Source organism: Scardinius erythrophthalmus (assembly GCF_964197995.2).
Source record: "Scardinius erythrophthalmus genome assembly, chromosome: 1".
In the NCBI taxonomy this organism is placed as follows: domain Eukaryota; kingdom Metazoa; phylum Chordata; class Actinopteri; order Cypriniformes; family Leuciscidae; genus Scardinius; species Scardinius erythrophthalmus.
This window is the reverse complement of record NC_138221.1, coordinates 38045530-38070510: the sequence shown is the minus strand read 5'-3', so window position 1 is coordinate 38070510 and position 24981 is coordinate 38045530. Positions and strand designations below refer to the sequence as shown.

General features: G+C 37.0%; 1 protein-coding gene across 1 annotated transcript in view; it reads right to left on the bottom strand.

Annotated features, from left to right (window-relative positions):
- ttyh3a (tweety family member 3a) overlaps positions 1-24397 on the bottom strand; it is a 70701-nt gene extending 46304 nt beyond the window's left edge. The window contains exons 1-2 of the mRNA XM_081380319.1: positions 23461-24397; positions 454-623 (exon numbers count right to left, since the gene is read on the bottom strand). Of these exons, the coding sequence (XP_081236445.1) occupies positions 454-623; positions 23461-23586 (296 nt within the window). The 5' untranslated portion in view covers positions 23587-24397. The remainder of the gene's footprint in view (positions 1-453; positions 624-23460) is intronic.
- Between the last annotated feature and the right edge of the window lie 584 nt (positions 24398-24981).

The window sequence follows — 24981 nt, the reverse complement described above, 5'->3', positions numbered from 1 at the left end:
AATCAGGGCTGTTAATCCCTTAAATTGCATAAAGCCAGTCAATCAGATTAGAACTGCTGATTTCAGCCAGAACTGCCCATTTTTGCGTTCAATTTGCATCAGACTACCTCCAAAATTGGCATTGACGGATATCATTCTGAATAATCGGATATCGGTGGAGAAATTTAGTATTGGTGCATCCCTAAATTAAACCCACGCCTGCAGCTAGCTCCAAATAAACTGCAGAGATTAGTGCAGAAATGAATTCCCTTCCAGAAATGAAACCCTGCAGCCCGTCAGACAATGCAACACATTCTTTACACTCCAACAAGATGGGTTTTTCCAGCGGCGGGAACATTTGATAAAAGCATCTCACTTGAGACCAGACTAAGTGAGCAGTGACTACATGCGTCATCTTCTGCCTGAATATGACGCTGACAGAGCGGATATGAGGAAGAATGCATTCAGACTCACCTGCAGACGAGGGTGGCGATGATGACGCACCAGGCGGTGCAGCAGCAGTCTGCGTTCGGCTGCTCGTTGCTCTTCTTACGGCGACAACACAGCCAACAGGAGTAGATGAGGAGGAAGAGGAGGTCCAAAGCCAAGCATGCCAGAGCTACACTGCCCAGCAGCAGGATGGACTGCAAGAGGAGAAGAGAAAATAATCTTAGAGATGGGGGAAATTCTGGATACATAATATTCAAGACAAGAGCCATTCTTCACGAAAGTCAACTGTTGGTAATGAACCTTCAATTTTGGAACATTAAACTCAAAGTAAACATCTTTTTTTTCATGCATCCACTAAGCTATGCGTACAATTAGCATGATGCAAATTTCCTCAGCAGCATAGTAGGTGCGTAGCCAGATTTTTCAACCCATGCATAAACTGTACGCTCAGTTTGTGTATGCGCCTTGAATTTTCTCGGTGGCGACACTGGCCCGGGCTGTTTTTTCACAGTTGAAAAAGAAATAGAAGAGATGAGAAAAAAACAAAAAACTAGGCGCAACAACAAAAGACGCCTGTGCTGACGAGCACTTGGGTTATGGGGTTAAGAGACACCACGCAACTCTAGTTAAAATTAATACAAGGACATTTTTTCAGTCATCATGTTTAGAGGGAAATAGTGCAGACATTTGATAAAAAAAAAAAAAAAAAACATCCTTATGGTACGTTTACTGATTAACTATGTCATAAATGGAAAAAAAATAAATAATAGTGCAGACAATGGACACGGATGAAATATTCTAGTGCGTGTGTGTCGACCGCTTGTGTTCACACACACTATCAAATAGAGTATACGTGTTCAGCTGTACCAAAGTGCTCTTAACTGAAGTATAAACCCTGATCCAAATCCACGGCCAGCTATCTTTGGAGTACCATCTGAAATTTACTTTTCAGCATCACTGCAAAAGGTTCTGGCCTTCACAACTTCATTAGCAAGATGTCTTATTATTTTAAAGTGGAAGCCTGTGTCACCCTCTACATTTAACCCTTTCCTTGCCAGCGTTAAAAAAAACAAAAGTTGTCAGCCACCGGCAGCGTTTTTAATAATTTTTACAAAAATGTAATGACCCCCAGAACATTTGTTGTATAAGGCATATATGAACATGCAATACATCAAAAGAAAGAACAGAGCCTCTGCTTTTAAACAAATTAACTTTTTGTTCTGTCTTCATGCTTTTTTTTTTTATCAACACTTGAATGTGGGTAAGTCCATAAAAAAAAAAAAGAAGAAAACTACAAGACTTTAAGACTACAACGTACATAATCAATGCTTTTATCACTTGTTTCAGCTCATTTTTTGTCTGTGTTTTATTCCAGAGAATATCTACTCTTTCAAAAGATGTGTAATAGCGAAACAAGACAAATTCCATCAATGGCGGGGAAGCGTTTTCTCAAATGATGAAAAAGTCTGTCAATAGCAGGGAAAGAGTTAATGTTTATTTAAGTATTTACTTGTATTAAAAAAATGTTCATTTACATGATCCGAAAAGACTTTAGATATGATATGGCCTGACTTTTTGGATAAAGTACTGGCTTACTCTACAAACAGTTAAGCTGGGCAGTGGCACCACCTTTTCTTCCACCCCCTTTTTATTTTCATTTTCTAATTATTTAATCATTTATTTTATAATGATGTATTTGTATGTATTTATGTATTATACTGTTCTGATTTTTTTATTTATTGTTAGGTATTTTATCTTACCGTTTTATTGTACTGTCTGTTTTATTGTATTATAAAACACTACAATAATTATAATTATATTGTTCTGTTAGACAGGGTAATCATTTTGTGGAATTTGAACTTGTGATGAATGGGTTTGGTATCTGTACACTTTTCCTGTGTAGATAAATCCAATAAAGAAACAAAAACTGAAGTATACTTCAGGCTTTAGCCTCCAAAGCAAATAATAAAAAAATGTTACATCTAATGTTGTAAAAATAAAGGAAAGTAGTGTGCCTTGATATTAGTTCATAAATGTAAAAAAAGCAATATGTTACAACAGATAAATGACCTAATTTGTTGAACCCAACCAAGTTTGTGTTAGATTTCTTTGCAGCTGTTCATTTCAGTTTTTATGACTCTCGAGTTCAGAATATGACTAAGACAACTCATAAGCACCTTGAAACAATTGAAACGACGTCTGTGTGGGTTGCTCTAAGCCGAGTCTCCCGCTGAAAATCACGTGACAAATAACCTGCAGGGGAAGTTTTGTGTATAATGAGGTCAGAGCTATTCTCGGGTAAGACAGACACTTCGCTCTGACAATCTTGTTGTGACAACCACACAGGGATTAAGCACTTTAAGATCATCCGCACTCAAATTCCTCAAAAACTGACCCAATTCTGGTCGCGCCTGATTACCGGAGGAATCGGTCAAATGGAGACACCCATGATGGGTTTGGCCTGGTATCCAATCAGTTAATCTGGACAGACTCACTGAACCCCTCTTCACATATAAGCATTTCAAATCTCCCAAATCAAGTAGTTTCCATACGGCTTTCAACCTGTGCCAAGTGTCCGTCAAGCTCACAGCGTGTGATCACAGGAGAGCTGGGAAAACCATTGTGTCGGTTCAAAAGGGGCCCAGCAAGTCAGACTGGAAAAGCGAACAGGTCCTAAAAGCACAGTCTGTAATACTTAAAGGGCAAATGCTCAGTGCATTTACTTTAAAACAAAGCCTGATTGTTCAAAGCCTCAAGGTAATTGTTCATCTCAAGGTAATTACTTAGGCATTTTAGACTCAGATGAGTCCGGTGAATTTGGTCCAGAGTGTGAAGGTATATCAGACATGAAACAAAGTTTACATTGTACCAGACTGCCAAAATGACACCTTCCGAGGAACAACTAGTTGCTGGAAGTTGTGGATTAACAATTGTGTCAGTGAGTCTTGAAAATGAAAGAGTTCAAGAGTTTTGTTTTAGGCAGCTGCTAACAAGTAAACAAGATATAGGCCTATATGAATATAACTATTTAATTTTGTCTAATGTCCATGAAATAGACAGTATTCGGTACTTTTGGGTGAAGGGAGATTTTTAACAAAGTTTACACATATACACTATCATTAACATCTGTGGTCTGTAAGCAGGGCCAGCAAAAGCTGTCGGTAGGATTTACCGTTTTTTTTTTTTTTTTTTTTTTTTTTAGAAAATTCAGCAAGGATTCCTTAAATTGTTTAAAAATGACAGTTGAAACATTTATAATGTTACAAAAGAAAAATCTGTTTTAATAAATGCAGCCTTGGTGAGCATAAGAGACGTTCTTCAAGAACAAAATTCAAAAATCCTACCAACCCCAACAATTTTGGATTTAGTGTATTTTCTACTCATTTGTTTGTCACTGTCATTGCTGAAGCTATTTGAATGAACTACCACATTGCACACTGGTCTATTATTGTGGCATCATTAAATTCAGCTCCATCCGGACACTGGCTGGTTATTTTACATGTCAGTCATTCGGTCTTTTCCAGATTAAGTGGACTGTTAAGTGGACAGCCAGGATATGTGGTAAAAGTCTGCCTCACCATTAGATTAATAATTATATCAATTATAACACTTCACCAGTTAAAATTTGAGTTAGGGTAATGCAACAGAATAACAAGTATGCTTCACGGCTCTTCTTTACTAGACATAAGCCATGTTAATTAGGTTACCAAGGATCAGTCACGATGGTCCACCAGCTGATGGGCCTTTGGCCATTGCAGAAAGTTAAAAATATCAATACATCTGTGTTCTGCATAGATTTAAATTCAAGACCACTAGATTATATTTTCAGAATGTCTATTACTTCATTACCATCTGACTTACATTAAGAGAAACATGACAAATTATTTCCAAAAAACAAGACAACTCAGTCCCTGCAGGCAAATGCTAAATCCTGATCTAATTTTAGAAGCACAATTAAGCCTTGTACTGTATTGACTGTGAAAACCACTTGTCCACAAACCACAATGCCCACTATTCACAGTGGCACTTCAAGAAAAATGAATCTTCTGTGTCTGTTTTTGAACTCTCACACAGTGAAAGATTCAGTGAAGGTTATGCCGACTGGCAACAGACACCTGGACTTTAGTTTACGTTTAAGAATCTTTTTAAGCCCAACAGGTGAATGGCCAAATAGATGCATGTTTAGGATAAACAAACCAACCGAGACAACTTTAATGATGACTATCTCTTATAAATAGAAGATGGAGCTTGAAACTCTTTCATGGTCAAAATCACAAACCGACTAAACATTTGTTAGATGATTAGTTGACTATCATGACTATAGGGGTTAAACAGATCGTATTTGAGCCATGATCCGTACGGGCCAGGCTCCACGATTCGGCACGCATGTGTGTTTCGCAGATTAACTGCTAAGTTTCACCATCAATTCGGTACTTGCCCGTACGTGCCACATTTCAGATTGCAAGAGAACAGCAATTTTATTCCTCTTTTGCATCTCCATGTGCTTGAATGGACATATACACACAAACTTATTTTAAAATACCAGTCTCTGCAAGTATTCTCGTAAACACAGTCGGTTATGTCTTAAGTTAACGTACACAGTTGAGAAAGAAATCGGATGTGTATCATTATATTGGTTCAGTGCATTCACTCTTAAAGTGACAGAAACCTATAAATACCTGCTACTGTCCAAGTCATTAATGTTAATCAAACAACAAAAAGATTAATCTATATTTAATTTATAGAGTGAACACTATTGTGTTACTTTATATTTAGGCCTAATTATTACTTCCATAGTCGAATACACTACAGTTAGACCTTACTTTGTAACTTTGTTATATTGTATTTATCTATGCTTGTAATTAGTGTATTTGTTCTTATTTTGTACTGACTCAAACCCAAAACCATCCAATACAACAATAGGTAATATGAGGCAGGAATTCATCGGAGACAAATGAGGTGTGAATGATGATGATGATGGGTGAAATGACGACTCAGGATGAGGAAATCTGTGCCAGCAGGAAATGGTGCTGGCAGAACGGCCAGTAAGCACTCTTGATATGATTAATCAGTGCTTAAATACTCTCATTTACAAAGAATAACAGCTCTAACCAGAATGGCATAGCTGACAATCTCTGATAATGTGTTTGGAGAATGTGATTAACAGCCTTTGTGCTTATGATATCATCTCAGCGTGTTGGCAAAATGCTGTGGCTTTATAAACATACAATGCAATCGAATAATCAGCACTAGAAGATGATGGTAGAATAAACAAGAGGTTTGGAGGTCAATTTATCATCTACAAAATTGGTTTCAAACAAGAAAACCAAGTTTCAAATAAGGGAATGCATAAACTGATCAAATGTGTACATACAATGCAAGTTGCTTTGAAGAAATGCATCTGCCAAATGCGTAAATGCAAATTTTATACGATCTACATGTTTTCGAGAGGCCTCCTCGCCGGATAGAGGTTTGAAACACAACTGGCCTTTGCCAGCGGCTCATGATCGTGTTTTCCTGTGAGAACTTGTGCCAAGGAGGTCACTGCAATTACAGAGATTTCAATCCTGCAACGTTTCTCCTTTTGCTGCTAACAGGAAAAGACCCAGACTCAGCTTTTCTAAACAGACGGTAATCTTCAGCAGATTATCTTAATGGATCTCCTCTTTCCATATGCTGATTCAGGACGCAGCACAGCGAAAGACCCCGCTGAGCGATACCACTGCCCAAAAACAACAGCAGCATTTCAAACACAAGGTCACTGTGCTGAAATGTGCTCCTGGCTGTAGGCCATCCTCCTGATATTTGCAAAATATGCACCACCCTTTATTTTGTTACGGTATCAGAGAAAATAGATTTTCGCCATAAATGGAATCTCACTGTGCTCTACTAAGAAAATACACTTTTTTTCATTTATTTACTATTTAAATTACGTTCACCACAATAGAACCATACAGTTCACCCAACTATGACAAATATATTTTTTGCGTTCTGATTTACCACAAAAGCAAAATAAAAAATCCATGAGAACATTTCAATGACTTTCCAAAACAGGAAAAAAATATAGAGTGACCGATTACAGTGGTCAGAGGAGAGATGTCAAATTTGCCACCACTCCCTTATGTCGGGTTCAGACTACACAATATTTTTGTCTGTTACGATAGTCTCGGTGTCAGATTATGTGATTTTAACTCCTAAATCCTTGTGTTGTGGAAAAGAAATGTCTGGAGAGACAACACGTTGTTTCCCAACCAATCATCGCATGCCATTTTTAATGATATGCGTCATGTCAACGAGAATGCGGAGCTAGAGATTGATTTCAGGAAATAAGAGCTACCGCAGCTGTGAAGGATAATATGAATTATTATTAAGCTTAATGCTAATTCAGCATTAATGCATCGTCTCTCTTTTTGTTTCGCCAAGTAGAGCTTCTGTGCTCCTATTGGTCAACGTCACAGATGTGATGGAACCAGTCGTGGAGGACTGAGAAAAAATTAAACATACTAGTATTTCTGTCAGGACGTTGCGAAGCATCATTGTGTGTGTATATATATATATATATATATATATATATATATATATATATATATATATATATATATATATATATATATATATATATATATATATATATATATATATATATATATATATATTTTTTTTTTTTTTTTAATTAGAATATTAAAAAACATTGCTAGATTTACAATGGTAATAACTGTGGAGACATAGGTTCATCGATATCTTCTCTATGGGACACTATAAACAATCACTCATTGAGATTTGATTCAGAAGATCAGTAGAAAAAAAAAAAAAAACGGCTTTATCAAGTGACGTAATTGACCTAATCTTAATTTCAGAACTGTCTATGAAAGGGCTTAATTCTCCTATAGGAGATGGTGGATGTGGTTTTTTGAATGAATGTGGCACAGCAAACAAACTCACAGATGGTTTCATTCAGTCTGGCAGAGACTGAAGCTCAAGACCTTCTAAAAAAAACCTACGATAAGAGTCTAGGATAGTTCAGCCTTAAGCTCTTGAGTGAATGTCATTGGAAATATTAGGAAATTACATTGGAAAATGTCACAACTGCCCCAGGAAATGACACGTTTTTGTATTATACAAATATGTGGCTTCAAAAACAAAACAGAAACTTAAGCTACAGGTTTGAAAGATCATTTAGTTTCCAAAAAAAGCATCTTTGTGGGTGGTGTGGTACAGATGTGGGTAACAGAAACCATTGCACATTTTATTCATGCAAAAGAATAGAGCTGGTAAGTCCCGCCCCTTCCGCTAACCCCACTGGACCTCTAGGTTGAAAAATCGTCAATGCAAGTGAATGGGAGAAAATAATTATTTTCTGGTCCCGTTTGAATTTTGCCATGAATGTGAACATATGTTGTCTGTGAATTTTTTATATAACTTTTCGTGTAAAGAATGCTACAATTTAGCGGGTAGAAGTTTGATACGGTTAGACTTTGTGTGAGAGCACTTTGTGGACTACAACTCTTCGCTGCTTTCGACGCATTTGAAACGTCACCACCACTCGCACACGGACACTAGCTCACGGATCCCGCTAAACATGGCTGTGTCTTTGGTGCACTTCACTGCCTTATTTCAGGGAGAGGACAAAATCGTTGAGGTTGGCGAAAACCACGGGTAAGTCAACTTTATGGGGTGACGTCACATAGGCGACATGTAGTCTTTCTCGTTATGTCTTTTCCACAACTGCTAGCCGAAGAATCATACCATATACTGTCAAACTCGTAACATGAAAAGTTATATAAAAAATTCACAGACAACATATGTTCACATTCATGGCACAATTCAAACGGGACCAGAAAATAACTATTTTCTCCCATTCACTTGCATTGATGATTTTTCAACCTAGAGGTCCAGTGGGATTAGCGGAAGGGGCGGGACTTACCAGCTCTATAGGCTAAGTCTAAAAGACTAAATTCATGAGACCACTTCTGATTATTATACGGACAGCCCTAGTTTTAAATAGTGAGAAATAAAATACAAATCTCATTTATATTTTAAATTTGAATATTGTAAATTTAATATTGGGTAGAAAAAAAAAATAGATATGCACAAAGCTTAACACACCTTAAAATTTAACAAAGTAAAAACGCTTGAGTTTATACAGTTGTGGTCAGAATTAATGGCACCCCTGGTAAATATGATTAAAAATGGCTGTAAAAAAATAAATCTGCATTGTTTATCCTTTTGATCTTTCATCTTTCAAAAATTTGCAAAAATCTAATCTTTCATTGAAGCAAAAGAATTGAAAATGTAGAATTGGGCGGGGGAATCACATTATGAAATAAATGCCACAATTATTGGCACCCTTTTATTAAATACTTTTTGCAATCTCTTTTTGCCAAGATAACAGCTCTGAGTCTTCTCCTATAATGTCTGATGAGTTAGGAGAACACCTGACAAGAGATCAGAGACCATTCCTCCAATCTCTCCAGATCCTTCAGATTCCCAGATCCATGTTGGTGCTGCTTCTCTTCAGTTCACTCCACTCATCAGGCCAGGGAACTGGGACGGTCATGGCAGAAGCTTCATTTTGTGCTCCCTAACACATTTTTGTTTTAATTAAGATGTTTGTTTTGGATCGTTGTCCTGATGGAAGATCCAACCACGGCCCATTATAAGATTTCTAGCAGAATCCACGATGCCATGTAGGCTATATGAACAAGCCAGAAAGCTCTCTTTTACGTTTCATCTGACAACAGAACCCTGTACCGTTTGAAGTTCCAGTCGTGTCTGACAACTGAATTTGCTGGAGTTTGGTTTTAGGTCAGCGAGGAGGATTTTTCTTGAAACCCTCCCAAACAACATGTGGGGATGTAGGGGTTGTTTGATTTATTTTTTTGGTAGGCTTCTGAAGATAAGATCGAAAGGATAAACAATGCAGATTTATTTTTTACAGCCGATTTTGATCATATTCACCAGGGGTGCCATTAATTTTGACCACAACTGTATATGAAATTATATAGCTGCCATTTTAGGAAACCGTATTTAAAAAACCACATATGACAAACTAGCATCTCATAGGCAGATATATTTGTTCCTTCTGAAAAAGCAAAGCAGTTTAATTTCATATTTAAGCAAATCAAACACTGAACAAAGAAAAATGCTGCTGTCCTTAAAGGAGAACTCCGGTCAATTTTAACATTGAGCTCATTTTATTGTACATTTGGAGTGCTGTCAATACAGAGAACAACGACAAAAATCGGTGTTGCCTACACCGAGTTATTCTATTTTTAAAATTTGCACCCTGTTGACTTCAATGGGGCAATGTTTAAACCTGCTTTTAGCCTCTTAACATCCTTGATGTGTCATTACAAGTGCACAGAAAATGTGAGTGATTCCTTCTGAGTGAACACGAGTGGATCTGACTGCAGTAGATTTAAAAGATATGTATAAAAATTATGTTATTTAAGCCAGCGCAAATACCTGTTTACATCCTGTTTTTCGGTTGAAGTCCAAAGTAGTCAATTGCCGAGTTCACGCGCGTGATCATTGGTAACTAAACCTATGCGCGTGAACTCGGCAATCGACTACTTTGGACTTCAACCGAAAAACAGGATGTAAACAGGTATTTGCGCTGGCTTAAATAACATAATTTTTATACATATCTTTTAAATCTACTGCAGTCAGATCCACTCGTGTTCACTCAGAAGGAATCACTCACATTTTCTGTGCACTTGTAATGACACATCAAGGATGTTAAGAGGCTAAAAGCAGGTTTAAACATTGCCCCATTGAAGTCAACAGGGTGCAAATTTTAAAAATAGAATAACTCGGTGTAGGCAACACCGATTTTTGTCGTTTTTCTCTGTATTGACAGCACTCCAAATGTACAAAAAAATGAGCTCAATGTTAAAATTGACCGGAGTTCTCCTTTAAAGCCCAAAATTTAAATGTTGATATCCCAAAGCATCACTTTCAAATGATTTGATTTTCCTCAGGGAGCGATATAGCTTCCACATTGTCATGGAAAAGAGTGAGGCTCTTTTCATTTGCTGTTGGAGCAGCAAGGGGCCAAATCTGGGTCAGAGATTTCTTTGGGAAACCAAGAGTAATCTGGGGAGGGGTTAGAAACACTTTCAGAGTGGATGCTAAAAGCATTTCAGCCTTTGAAGGCAGACTGGAGGCAATAAACTGTCCCACACACATGCACAGGAAGTCAGTAGTTAACACCTAACTGTAAATGTAAACTGTAAAAGAAACAGCCACGCAGATCAGATTTGGAGTCAAACCAAAGCAGACATTAATATTTCAAATAGGATTGTGTTTACATCGTTCCATGAATGGCTTCCCTCACAAATCCTTCATAACTAGCCAACCACGTGATGAATTTATTGGCAGTAAGCCACAATGAGAGACAGCTTGTGTTTCCTGCCTGGCCTGACGACAGGACGGCCTCGTCAGTCTGTGTCGCACCATGCAAACACGCTGACAAAACAGATTAGCAGCATCCTTGCTCTCGCTTCCTGTGTGCCCGACGACAACCCTGAGAAGGACGCGCTAGAATGACTAAAATTATTCAACAAACACCGGCGATACAATTATCAAAAATGGAAATGTTTCCAGTGCTCCCCTCACGTCATGAAGAGGCCAGTCACGAATTTCTCCAACCTCCCCCACAGCCAGCCTGGGGAGTGGGTGTGGGAAAGCATGTAGGGGTTGTGTTTCTCAAATTTTCACTTCAAGCTGTGCTCAAACCCACATTCCCACTAAAAGGCAAATTAACAACCATGCTCTGATGTTTTTAATAAAATAGTGGTGAAAACTGTTGAAATCAAAACTGTGATTCTTTTAGTCCACATCTGTTAGCTTGGAAGTCAAATTCAAGATTCAAAAGTCACATAGTGACTCAAAGTGACTCAAGATTCAAAATTCACATAGTTTTTACAGTCTTTCTCTTCTGGCAAAACTGGCCAAAAATATGAATGATTCTTCTGGCACACACACACCTTTAGGAAAGAAAAAAGCTGTCACTAGGGTGGTACCCTTTCAAAAGGTTCTAAAATTGACTATTAAGGTACTAATGTGTACAATTTAGGCACCAATATGTACACTTTAGGTAATAATATCCACCCTTTATGGCATAGGTGTCCAATCCTGCTCCTGGAGGGACACTGTCCTGCAGAATTTGGTTTCAAGGTCTTCAGGATTACTAAATCTTCCAGCAGGGAACTACACTGCGACCAAAATGGTCGCATATGCGACCTTTTGAAATGCCATTGCGACCCTAATTTTGAATGGGTCGCAAATGTATCACTGATTATTTTTGTACCTGTTTTAGGCAATATGCTATGATTTACTATGAGCATTTATTAAAACAGAAATGTGTATTTTAAGAATAGGCCTACGTTTTATAACGTGCTCTGCGCATTCAAAACTTCAGCCCCACGACCGTTACTTAGATTAAAACGTAGCCAGTGCTGCACGTCTATGGTGCTGCGCGAGCGGCTCTAGCCGCCTTTCCACTGCAAACGACAAACGACAGCCGTCGGACCGGAAGTCATTCATTTCCAATGGAGAGTCGGGCGGGGTTGGGGTAGGTCATCACATAGACCCCAGTGACGGGTAGGTTTAGGGGCGGGGTTAGGGGTAGGTCATCAGACCAATCAGTGATGACTTCCCTAATGAATATTAATGAGTCTTCCCCTACCATCCTGGGAAAAAAAATATCGCGTACGGGAGCTGCGGGGAGTTCCGATCATATTCGTATGCGGAAATTTCGGATCCGATTTGAGCTTCGGATGCGTTGAAATATCTGAACTTCTGCGGCTAGACCGTATGCGACCGGTCGACCGGATGTGATGTATTATAATCAAAACTATGAGCGCAAAGCTAGAATTACCAATATTTTAATACTTTAATGTAAACGCTATTCCTGCAAAATGACGGTTATTAATAATTATGGCTGAAAAAATATTTTTATCATTATTAAATCAATATTTATATTGATTAGCTCTATAAAATCGACTGTTTTTTATATTAGATGTATTGAGGGTCATTCGTTTTGTGTGGATATATTCATGCATGCATTACATTCATTAAAATCATTCATTTTACCATTGTGAATAGCCGAGGGTAACGGTTGCTTCACGCCCAATTTCAAAGTTCCGTGCGACTGACACCGGGCAGGGGGCGAAATGCGACAATCGAATGCGAATGTCGTGCGCAGTGGAAAGGCGGCTTAAGTTATCTTTCGAGTCGTATTGTGCTTATAGCCTACTGTTAAATACACACAAGGTTTACATAAACAAAGTCGGTTATGTCTAAAGTGAAAGAAAACTTGAGAAAAATGAGTAAATCTGCTTGTCAAATGCGTGTATATTAGGCGCTTTGCGCGCAACTCTTAAAGAGACAGTAGCAATAAACACGCTGCCGCTTGTCCTTAAAGGGATAGTTCACCCAAAAATAAAAAAAATATCTCATCATTAACGCACTCTAATGTTGTTCCAAACCTGTATTAATTTCCTTCTAATATTTTTCTAATATTAATATTTTGAAGAATGTGGCTATCCAGTAGCTGGTCCCCATTGACTTCCATAGGAGAAAAGTCACAGGAGTACATCAACTGTTTGGTTACCCACATTCTTCCAAATATCTTTTATTTTCAACAGAAGAAAGAAACTTATTCGAGTTTAAAACATCTTGAGAGAGTAAATTATGACAATTTGAATTTTTAGGAGAACTATTTAACGTTAATAAAATAAGTATCAACGTATAATTTATACAGTGAAGTCTATTTTGTTTTATTTTCATATTTGTTAATTTAATTACTTTCTTCAATGCTACTGTTAAATACACCTACTGAAGCTGAAAACATAAAACACTGTTTATTTAATTTGTATATTAAGTTGTGTATGTGTAATGTGTATCTTTGATCTTAATATTTAATAACAAAGAAAATAATGACAAATATTTTTATCTTTGCCCCTGTCTGCCATTTTTTAATATATGTTTTGTTACCTAAGGCTTTGTTTTTAAAATATGGACATTAGTTTGGCTGTAATGCTCAGTCACTAAATAGTAAAACCAACATAAAAAATAATCGTGATAAAATCGTGAAACGATATTTTTGCCATATCGCCCAACCCTAATTGGAATAATAAATTAAGTAGCCTATCTTAATTGTACACAATGTTCCTGTTATTTTTTACTGTTTTATGCCATAACAGCAATATTAATATCGGTTATTATCGGTATCGACCACAATTTTCACATCGGTGCATCACTACTTAAGAGTTCAGGAGTCTGCCCATCTGTGCCCATAGCTTGTTGAAATCCATTTAGCAGAAAATCTATCCCATTCCCAACCAATGTTAAAGAAAACAAGAAGGCATGTGGTTTAAAAGATGGCAAGTAAAATAAAAAGCACATCTGTATGTAATAGTTTCATTATTGTTCATTATTATCCAGAGCGGCTTACTTTAAATAATTTGTGCGACCAAATCATGTTTTGCGCCAGTAACTGAAAAAGTTAGTAGCGCAAGTGCCACCAGTGGAAAAGGTTAGTGTAGTTCCCTGTCCAGGCAGGTATTTTGGGACAAGTTGGAGCTAAACTCTGCGAGGCGTTGGCCCTGCAGGACCATGATTGGACACGCCTACTTTAGGGGTAAATAAGGTACAAAAGGTGAGTACTGCCCAGTGACAGCTTTTGCACATTTTTTGTTCACAGGGGTTAATTTTGTCAAATAATATGTTTCTAGAATGAGAAATGTCTTATCCCTCTAATTATAAATACAATCTCTTTCCAACTATCACTAACAAGAGTCAAATTATGGTTTGTTTGATTACATTGATTATGCACTGTTTATGTTCATCCATATTCCTCCGGCTCTCCGTGAGTAAACTAAACTCGTCATTATTATACAGTTCACTATGGCTTGCGCATTATATGGCGTGACAGACATAGTTGTCCACTGCAGTTCGGTTAATTCAGCGAGGGTTTGTCGAGAATGCTGTAGTGAGTCCCGAAAATGAGTTTGGTTATAGGTTGTTAAGCTTGTAAAAAAACAAAACGCTATATGAACTAAGACTAAATAAATAAATAAAAATGGCTGAAAAAATTAACACTAATAGAAAGGCACACTGCATCTGCATCTACTCCTAAAGTGTGTGCTGAACCCTATTGAGAATCAAATCGCAATATCTGTCAGAAAAATCGCAATTAGATATTTTCCCCAAATCGCACAGTCCTAATATGAACGCAACCATACTAAGCGGCACTGCCATACTATCCATTATGAGTATCCCAAGAGTTTTGTTTTGTGTGAATCACGACAGGGTATTAGGGACGAACATAAACAGTGTGTGATCTATGAACTCGATTATGGAACATTCTAGCCTGGGTTTCCCCATGCTGCCTTGCGCGCAGCGCGATTTTAGAAAAAAAAAAAAAATGAACTTGTGGTTCCCAGACCACATCTCAATGAGAAGAGGTCTGACGTTAGCCAGGCTAGGAACATTCCAGAATCCAGCCCTAATTTTTAATTCTGGCCATTTTCAATAGTGTCTATAGATTTAAAGGGCTACGTCAACTAATTTAAATTAAAAAGAGATAATGAGAAACCATTCAACACAGGAAAGAAACTGCGCTTGACAAATGATTTCATCAAGTAGAAACGTTTGATTTTGTTGAATCTGGTGCTTGCAGAACGTTTGCAAGACTTTCTCGATGCGGTCAGGACGGGATGAAACCCAGTTTCTTACAGACCTGAGAATCTGGGTAGGTGATGCTAAACAAATTTCCAGTAGAGTCTCTGAATACAATTATTATCTAATCAAGGTTCTTACTAATAATCTGTCTTCAAATGTCCAGAAAAACAATATTTTGTAAAAAAAATGTAAAATGTAAAAAAAAAAACCTATATTGCCATTGTTTGTTTCAATTCAAATACACTTAAATTCCAGAAAAATCTGCTTAGAAAGAACAGTCCAATCAAGTAAAGCAAGTAAAAACATGGGTTAGCATGGTTTGAAGACTGAATATGAAAATACCACCTCTTTTTACAAGTCAATATGAAATTACACTAAGTCTGTTTACTCTTAACTTGTTCACATACCCATTCCCAACTCTGGATGGAAATCATATACTGTACTATACGAGATTTCCCAAACTACATTTAGGTTAATCAACTTGTGGCAGACAACCCAGTGGCGGCACACTCAAGTTAGCCTTGTGTGCCCTCCTCATCCGCTGGCAGATCTGTCCTCACCCAAACAAACCCAGAGCTCCAGTCTCATCCATCATCCAGCTGACTGGATCTCCCTCCCTTCACAGCTTGGCTTTCATCCACGACAATTCGTGAGAAGCACTGCTCAAACTCCCACAGTCCTGGCCTTTGTAAACATGCGAGACATGCTTCTCTCAATGCAATACCCACTGATGGCCAATGACAATTGTTTGGGGATGGGAAAGGGTGAGGTTCAACTAGAATATTAGACATTGATTCAGTGCACTTGAGTTCACAAACGGAATGGTGGCCACAAAGATTTAAGAGTTATCGGCCAATATGACATATATTTTTCATTTATCTTTATCGATTGTTATACTTTATTTAATCTGGCCTATAAATAACAGTTAATTATAATTTTAGCAAAACTCAGAATGAATTTTACATCATCACGTTGTGATGCCTAAATTCACTTGTAGTATTTAAAAATAGCTTTAGTTTTTTGAAGAAAAAAAATGGTATTGACATGATTTCATGTAAACTAATATCAAAAGTTTGGGGCAGAACTACCATAAAAAAAGATTTATTTTAAAAAAATTTTGAGAGAAATTAATATTTTTTATTTAGCAAGGACAAATTAAATTGATCAAATGGGACAGTAAAGACGTTTATATATTGTTAAAATTTTTTGTTTAATTAACATTTCTAATAAATGTTTTTTTTTGTTGAATATTCATATTACGATTATTTCGTAATAATATTTAGCAAAACACTGTTTTACTGTATTTTTGATCAAAAAAGGCAGCCTTGGTGAGCATAAGAGACTTAATTTATTATCTGTACTTACAGTTAAACGTTTAGAAAAATTTATTTTAAAATAATTCATAATTCATGTCTTAGCAAGCACAACTACTGTATGTTGTTAATGCTATAAAATACAGTTAATTTTATGAAAAACTATTTTCCCAAAGGTTCATTGAAGATACAGTTACAACTAAATATATGGCATATTTACACAGACTAACACCAATGTAAGAAAAGTAGTGTAATTCCTGTGTTAAAGACCCATGACCCAAACTATCTTCAGTATGCATTTACTGCATTAACTTGTATTAGTATGCATTTGTATTAGATTGCATTAGCTTGCAACTTCACATTTCTTGACAGTCTACAGAGCAACATTCATAACTTGTCATCTACAAGTCCAGCAGTCCCCAACAACTGAATATTTAGGCTGCAGCATTAATAAATAATGATTTTATGCTAAAAGCGTTTCTGCCTTTGTTCTTTTTACTGGAACCAGACCATCAGAAGTAAAAAATACTGAGCTGAAATTAAAACTAGTACAAAGTTCCCAGATAAGCGCATCAAGGAAATCCCAACTGGGGCATCAGGAGTGAGCTTAACCCCTAACTAGTGGCCAAACGAGATGACATCTCTAGTTAATTCCAATCCTGTGAACAAGCGCCATTCAATGGACAGCAGGTGTCCTCTCTCTCGCTCTCCCCCATCCTCCATCCTCAGCTGTGCTGTCTTTTATCATTCAACTATGTGTGCTGTGACTCCAAGACAAATGTTACAGAGAACAGGCTGCTAGTACAAGCTGCTTGAGCGTCCTGTCAATTGCAAATGTGTATTAAGGAAAGTAAAAAAAATCAAAAATTCTTCAATCAAATTAGTGAATGATTGGTCGTATCAGTAATCTATCTGTGATAGAATTTACAGAGTTATGGTTTTAGCAAATAAATCATTTAAATGTAATATTTTTGTATGCTTAATGTATTGAAATATATTCAAATGTTTTTTTTCTGACATAAACTGTAATATTATCAGCAAAAATGTGCCTAAAATTGTAAGATATTTATTTGTATTATTCTAAATCTAAGAAAACTGATCATATTCTTTAGCTGATATCAGTTGGACGGGGGGGGGGGGGGGGGGTTTCCTGTATATATATAAAAAAAAAAAGAGAAAAAAAAGAAGCATTTATATGATTGAATTGCTAACAGAAAAATAACTACTTGGTGCAGCAAAAGGGCACTTGTCATAAATTATAAAAAATAAAACCAAGTGGCTAGGAGTCAGACCTTCCTCTCCATCCATGGCAGATGAGCTTCTAGACAGTTCACGTGTTATCTGTAATGCTGCCAATGGCATTTGACAGGAGGGGGATAGACCCCTTAGCACAACTGTAAAAACAGAGAATCTGTGCTTCATCTAAGTCTCTTGCTTAAGACTCCTGCCATGCTGTTTTAAGACACTCTTCCAATCCTGTTGGCTCGGTGAAACATAATTTCAAACAGCTGACAGTCTATCCTGGGATTTATGATCTAGAAGCACTGAATTTTCTGACTTTACCTCTGTTCTCCATCTTATTTGCTTTCTCGTGCAACTTAACATCTCAGTGACCAACTTTTCAGTAGAAAGAGCCAGAAGATAAGCAGGAACTGAGCATTATGTGGGCTGTCAGCTTGCAACTGCTGTGTCTAAATTAATCCACTCATCCCTTGATCTAGTTCCACTACACTTGTAGCTTCTAGTTGAAAGAGAGGTGATTCTTATCATGTACACATACTGTATACACTGGCCCCAAGCCAGTGTCTAGACACATAAGTCACACTTGTAACTTTCATTGCAATTCATTAAAAATGGCATCTGTTAACTAAACTACTAACTAGTTTTTTTGCAATTACTTTCAATCAAACAGTGTCATGGTGTTTTTTTTGTGGATGCACAGTCAAAAACTATGTTGGCTATGACTAATAACATGTAGGTTAGCACATTATACATTTCCAATTATTTTAAAATAGGAAATATTTTTAATATTTCACAATATTGCTGTATAACCTTATCTTTATGCAAATAAATGCAACCTTGATGAGCATAAGAAACTTTTTTTCAAAAACCAAACTTTTGAATGGTATGCAATGCATCCTGAAGTCAAAACTGTATTGACTATGCCTAAATTATAACTACAGTACCCAATCAGTCATCACCACCCCACCAAATTATCACCTGTATGCAGAGTGCGAATTACCCCACCATAATTGGGGGGTACTGCTCCTTCACTTCTTCTATGACCATCATGGTCCACTACCATATCAATCCCCACGTGATCGCCAAGTGCAACATGTGTTGTGCAACACACATAGAAGGTCTAACATTAGGACATTTTTTTGTTGGTGGAGCTTTGTACCTCTAGGGGGGTCCGGGGGCATGCCCCCCGTAAGAAAATTTTGTACATTTTAAAGATAAATTCATTAATCTGGTGCACTTTGAGTCACCCGAATCCACTATTAAAAATAAATAATCCACCCGCAAAACCGCCTATATTCTTTGATTTAGATATCTGCATCTGATCATCACATTACAATTATTCAAATTCTCAGTGTTAAGCATGATAATATGGTAACATATCACACTGAAGTAGACTGATTTAAAATGAACATTTACTTAAAATAAAAGTTCTTCTTTTGGAAAAATTACATTTTCTTAATAGCCTAAACAGAGGCTTTACTCCCTTCAAGCTTAAATTGTCAATGTTTCATTACATCACTGTTTGAAAATACTCTTTATAAAGGGCATTTTTCACTAATTTTATTAAATGTATGCTCCATCTTTCATTTCAAATTCTTAAATTTGATAAATATATTCAATTAAAATAATTAGACATTAGGCTGTTACCAATAAAATTAAATAATTTACATTGAAAAATTATAACAGTATTAAATTAGATTATTTTAAATATTTTTGAATATACAAATAAGGAATGTTGAAAAGAATGATGCTTTATGAAACTAGCGTTTTGTCATTCAACGTTGACACTTGCTTGAGAAGTTGAAGTCGTTCTCTATCTCCGTTGCTTCTAGCCAAGGTGGGTAAAATGGTATGGTCCACAATAGGGGTGTCTGAAATGGCTTTACATTAAAATGTTCCTACAGTGAAAATAGGAGTTGACTTGTATTGTAACTGTAATTATATTTTTTCACAATATCAGAAAAATTATCTGACCCCCCCAAAACTGATATTTCTGTCCCTTTGGGGGGTACTAGGTCTTCATTGGGGGGTATAGTACCCCCCGGTACCCCCTGTAATTCGAACTATGCCTGTATGACTGCATAATAGGCTTGTCAAACATGGCAGTACTACCGGTGATAAAAAAAAAAAAAAAAAAAAAAAAAAAAAAAAAAACATTTTGACAGTACCAGCATTTCTGCAGTACCAGTATTACTGAGTATTCGGTACCAGCCAATAGATGCTACTTTCAAACACTTTTGTGTTTGTTTGAGCATCACAGGTTTCTATTTACAGTGTGTACATGCATTTAGCCATGTAGGTAGCTAATCACAATCATATCTGTTGAGCGTGTGACTGTGAATGCAATGGCTATATAGAAACAAGAAACAAACTATCATGTGAAATGAGATACTAACACTTCCGCTCTCAAGAGCCCACAGCTAGGCGTTTTCAGCTGGCTAAAAACGTTTTGGTGGACAAGCGGCCTTTGTGATTATAAAGGGAGCCTTTCTCCTGCTTTCTGTTTATTACCCATTCACAATCTGAATGCAAGTTAAGTTTTCATGCTGATAAGTACACCGCAAAGTTTATAGATTGACAACCATGTTTAAATGCTCGTTTGAATCGGAAACTGCGATTGTTGGCAGTGATAACCAACGGACGAGACAAAACGAGACAAACATTTTTAACATATATAATTTAACAGTTTTTGCTCTGGTACCAAAATTGGAACAGAGAACCGTAAAATTGTATAGACAGCCCTATTGCATAATATATACATATAAAAACGAAACCATATTTTGTGAAGAGATGTCTAAAAAAAACAGTGAACCATTAAGAGGACCATTTACAAGACATCAAATAGCTATTGTGTAATGTGTAAAGCTATTGTGTAATGACTGTACACCTTGAATAACCCTGTTATAGGCGCAACAACAAATCATGATTTTGTGCCTATAGTTCTGACAATATATGGTACCACCTGGCTTCTCAATTTCATTCAAATGTCTAAATTTGTCATCCAGAAGTTGCTCTCTGATGGCCAGGCACAATTCTGGCTTTTTTACATTAGTATTCTATGTTACCAACTGGTTTAACCCAAAACTCCATAAAAGCGAACAACAGGGAAGGCCAAACTTGATTTAAGGAGCTTTGATTAGACAATGTCACCAGGCTGATGGCACTCCTGGCTTGTCTGTAGGCCATCTATTGTCTCTATGATGAAACCCTACAGCCAAGAAGTTCAAAGGGTCCTCAGAAGCCTACCTTCAACAGGCACAACTGGGTGTGTTCAACATTAGAGACATGCAAGAATTACAATAACAATTATGAAGTCATCATAAAGATTGAATGATCGCTATTGCATTTTTATGGCACAAAGAAATGCACATCTGCGTAATCTCTTTAAGAGATAAGCTACCCACTAACTCGAGCTAAAATTAACAATTCGTTCTTGTCCTATAATGCGATAGACAAAGAAATGTTTCAAATCAAAGTATCAGGGTTTATTGGTGCGTTGAAGTCCTCCTGGGAAGTTCGTATTTACAAATTGGGAAGTTGCGACGTCGGGTGCGTTCAAATTAAGCAAGATGATGATGTACTTTTTAAAACAACAACTGGGGAAAACCAATTCTCTCACATTTCTATGGCCAACATATTATGCATTATCTGTTCCACAGAAAACTGTTTTAAAGAAAACGATTTAAGTTTCATGTTAAGTGTTTTAAACTTGCATCCATATTCTTGGCTCACGTTTGCCTTTAACGCATCAACAATAAGGTGCACATTGAGTTTGCTTTTAATATTAATGTCTTGGTACACCAAGCATTTCTTTATATAGATTTTTTAAGGGGGAAAAAACGTTTAATGTAAAAAAATAAAGTGGGTCAGGTATGATGCGTTTTTTGTAGGCAAAAACTTGGAAACGAGTTAGCATGTTAGCACTTCCGGTTCCATCCTCCCAGAGTCAGTGTTTTTTTGGGGGGGGGGTTTGGTTAAATTACTTAAATAAGATCTGTGGTTAACACAGGGTAATGTATTTTATATTACAACATAAAATACATTACACCACTCATGATTTTTTTAAGCTGTTACGTGTTATGGCTTGAAAAATGCGGTTGCTAACATGTGGTTAAACTGGACAACAGAGGCTGTCGGGAACATTAAACGTTAAACTCAGTCCGCTTTTACAGCCTCTTTATGCTTATAATTGTGCTCTTACAAACTATTCTAACTAAAACTTTCAGGAAAAATGTTTTTAGATAAAAACTTAAATAGTTGTCGGAAGCTTATTGATGGTGACGTTGAAGTCGTGGGACCGTAGTGCAGTTCGTTTATAGCCTACCTTTAGCTTTTTACTTCTGGCAACTGCATTTAGGCTTCAATATTTCATAAAAGTTGTCTTCATCTATGAAAATTATCTTGATGGACAAAACGTAAGTAATAAGTTTCATTAACTTTTGTTGATCACAGAGCTTATTTTTTGCGATAAACCAAAAGCCAATGGAAAAATCCTATTGGGTTTTTGTCAAGGGATATTGAGAACAGGCGCGCTCAACTCCCAAATCGTTAATGGGTGCGAGTAATAAAGAAGTTATCAAAAATAAAGATGAAAAACCACACTCTCAAAGTATAATTTCATAGATTCATAGAAAAAGATTGGTGTTTGGTGTTTCACAGTACACACTGATGATGGCATAGGCCGAAACGCGTCTGTGTGGACATGGTAACAATAAATCTATGAAATTATACTTTGAGAGTGCGGTTTTTCATCTTTATTTTTGTCAAGGGAACCAGTGTGATGCTAACTGCTGATTGGCCTACAAAGTGACGTCATACCAGCACCACTTTATTGTCTTTCTGTATGGATCACAGTGCCACTGTCTAGGTAGTAAATGAGCAGTAAAATGTAACAGAAATTTGGTTTTCCTTGGTCAGTGTATTAGCACATTAAGCCACGTTAAGCGTTTTTCACATTTCGCGGTTTCCCCTTAAAAACTATATTTTTGACACCAGTTATCTCACTACTGTGCTGGAAAGTGCAAAATGGAAAACTACTCATACTCCAGACAGGTGTTGTGCCAAATTTCGATTCCCAGCCAAATTGTCACCCCATCTCATTGAAGCCTAACCCCACCCCTAAACAATTCAATTCAAAATTGCTTTATTGGCATGACTGTGAATATTACAATATTGCCAAAGCATGGGATTTGTATTCTTAATTTGTTCTACTTCAGTAATGGCTGTAAAGGTCTTTATTAAGTTTATAAATTTATTGATTTGAATTTGTGACAGTGAAGGAGGAAGTGCATCTCTGTCTCAGTGAGCACATACTCTTTTCTCTTGTGTTAACTTAACCAGCTCTTTCTGTGTCTGCATGTCTCAGTGGCTAGGAACGAAATATAGGAACTAACAAGCCAATTTATGTCTCAAACAAATTACTTAATTCACAGGTAGCCTAAAAGCAGAATCATGTTGAATATCAGCAACACTTACTGTTATCTGCCTTTTCAACACACAGCATTTCATATTACACAACAGCATTTCATCTGCACAAGTCGCAGTATCAAACACAGTGTAAAAATTGTTGAATAGTTCAATTAAGTACAATCAACTTGGATGTTTAAGTCATTTCAACTGAAATTACATAAGACTGACAAAAAATGAGTTGAGTCTTGTATAACTTATAAATAAAAGTTGAGTTGAAGCAATGTAAAAACATATGTTGTCACAATATTTAAAAAGTTATTGATCATATAATTTTTTCTTTCTTTCACAGTGCAGTAGCAGGATTAATGCATGGACTTACCTGCTGGTATGATGAGTCCTCTGGGCGAAAATCACTGCTGGTTTGTTCAAATTGCAGATTGAAGTGAGGCAGTCTGTGCATCAAGTTAACCCACCACGGAGGAGAGTAATTCACAACGGCAGCCATAATCTTAATGGCAATAACACTCCGAGCCCAGAGAAACTAAAGCAGGAAGTTTAAAACTTCTGTCGGGGTTTAAACAATGTCATTAGATTACAAAGTGACACATAAATCTGCTCTTCCCTGGAAAATGCACGTCTATCGTCCTTCACCCATAGTGATATGGAGCTAAATGCGATTAGTTAAACCGCCTGGAGAGAAACAGAAAGCTGGTTGTTAAGTAAAACGAGGGGTTTAAACGACAACACGCAACGGCAAAGAGCTAATTAACGTTACTTAGAGAATCTTCTCCGCTTAGAAGCTTTCAGCTGTATAAAACAGGACTTGAGCTTTCCTTTCCCTACCGGCTGACTGTGTAAACACAAGGGAAGCGTGTATTACAAGATCTCACTTCCCCTTTCAAAACTGCCTTTTGTCTGGATACATTAAAACTGCACGCATGCACACCAACCCTGAGATATGCATTAATTTAGAGCTGAAACCTTCCTAGATCCAAGACTCAGTCCTCAGGTTGCTCGCAATGCCAGCCAGTTACGAGATGTATCTCCCTTGCTTTGGTCGAGATTAATGCCAAGCGTTTGTCTGCGGCTCCGTCATTCCCACGGTGAAACTCCTCCGTCCTTTTGTCCTTATTAGTCATAAATGACCGGGGAAGGTGTTTATGAAGTCAAAATGTCCGTGTGTGGGTTAGCAGACGCCACGCGACTCCTCCCTGCCGACAAAACTCGGTGAGATGATCTCTAATCACCAGTGTGAGTGTGTGAAGAACAGCCAAGCAACCGAGCCGTATGCCCAGATTGCCCACCGAAACAAACTCACACCGAGATAGTGAGGAGGTTTATCACGGTATGAGGCAACTGTTGAGAACAGGGACATCTAGTGGTCAGACACAATAATGCACACGAGGCTTACTTGGAGAAACCACCTATTAGGATCGCACCTCTCATGTTGTATTCAACTAGGAATATTCCGTTTTTATGAATATTTTAGAAATAAATAAATAAATAAATAAAATCCTTAGGAAGAGGAGGATGGTCATTCTTGAGGAAATACATATCAAATGTATTTTGTTTCTAAAATGAAGTATAAAATTGAAAATAAAAATTAAATCAAACGAAATGTTTACGTAATATTTTGCGTAGTAGCCAATACGTAATAGGTGACAAATAAATGTTAAAACATCGCATTCACAGCCTCAGCAAACAATGATACATTGATGTGCTTAAAAAGTCCCCTTAAAGGGACAGCTCACCCAAAAATGAAAATTCTGTCATCATTTACTCACCCTCAAGTTGTTCCAACCCTGAATGAGTTCATTTCTTCTGTTGAACACAAAATAAGATACTTTTGAAGATATTTTTTTTGTGTTCAGCAGAAGAAAGAAACTCATACAGGTTTGGA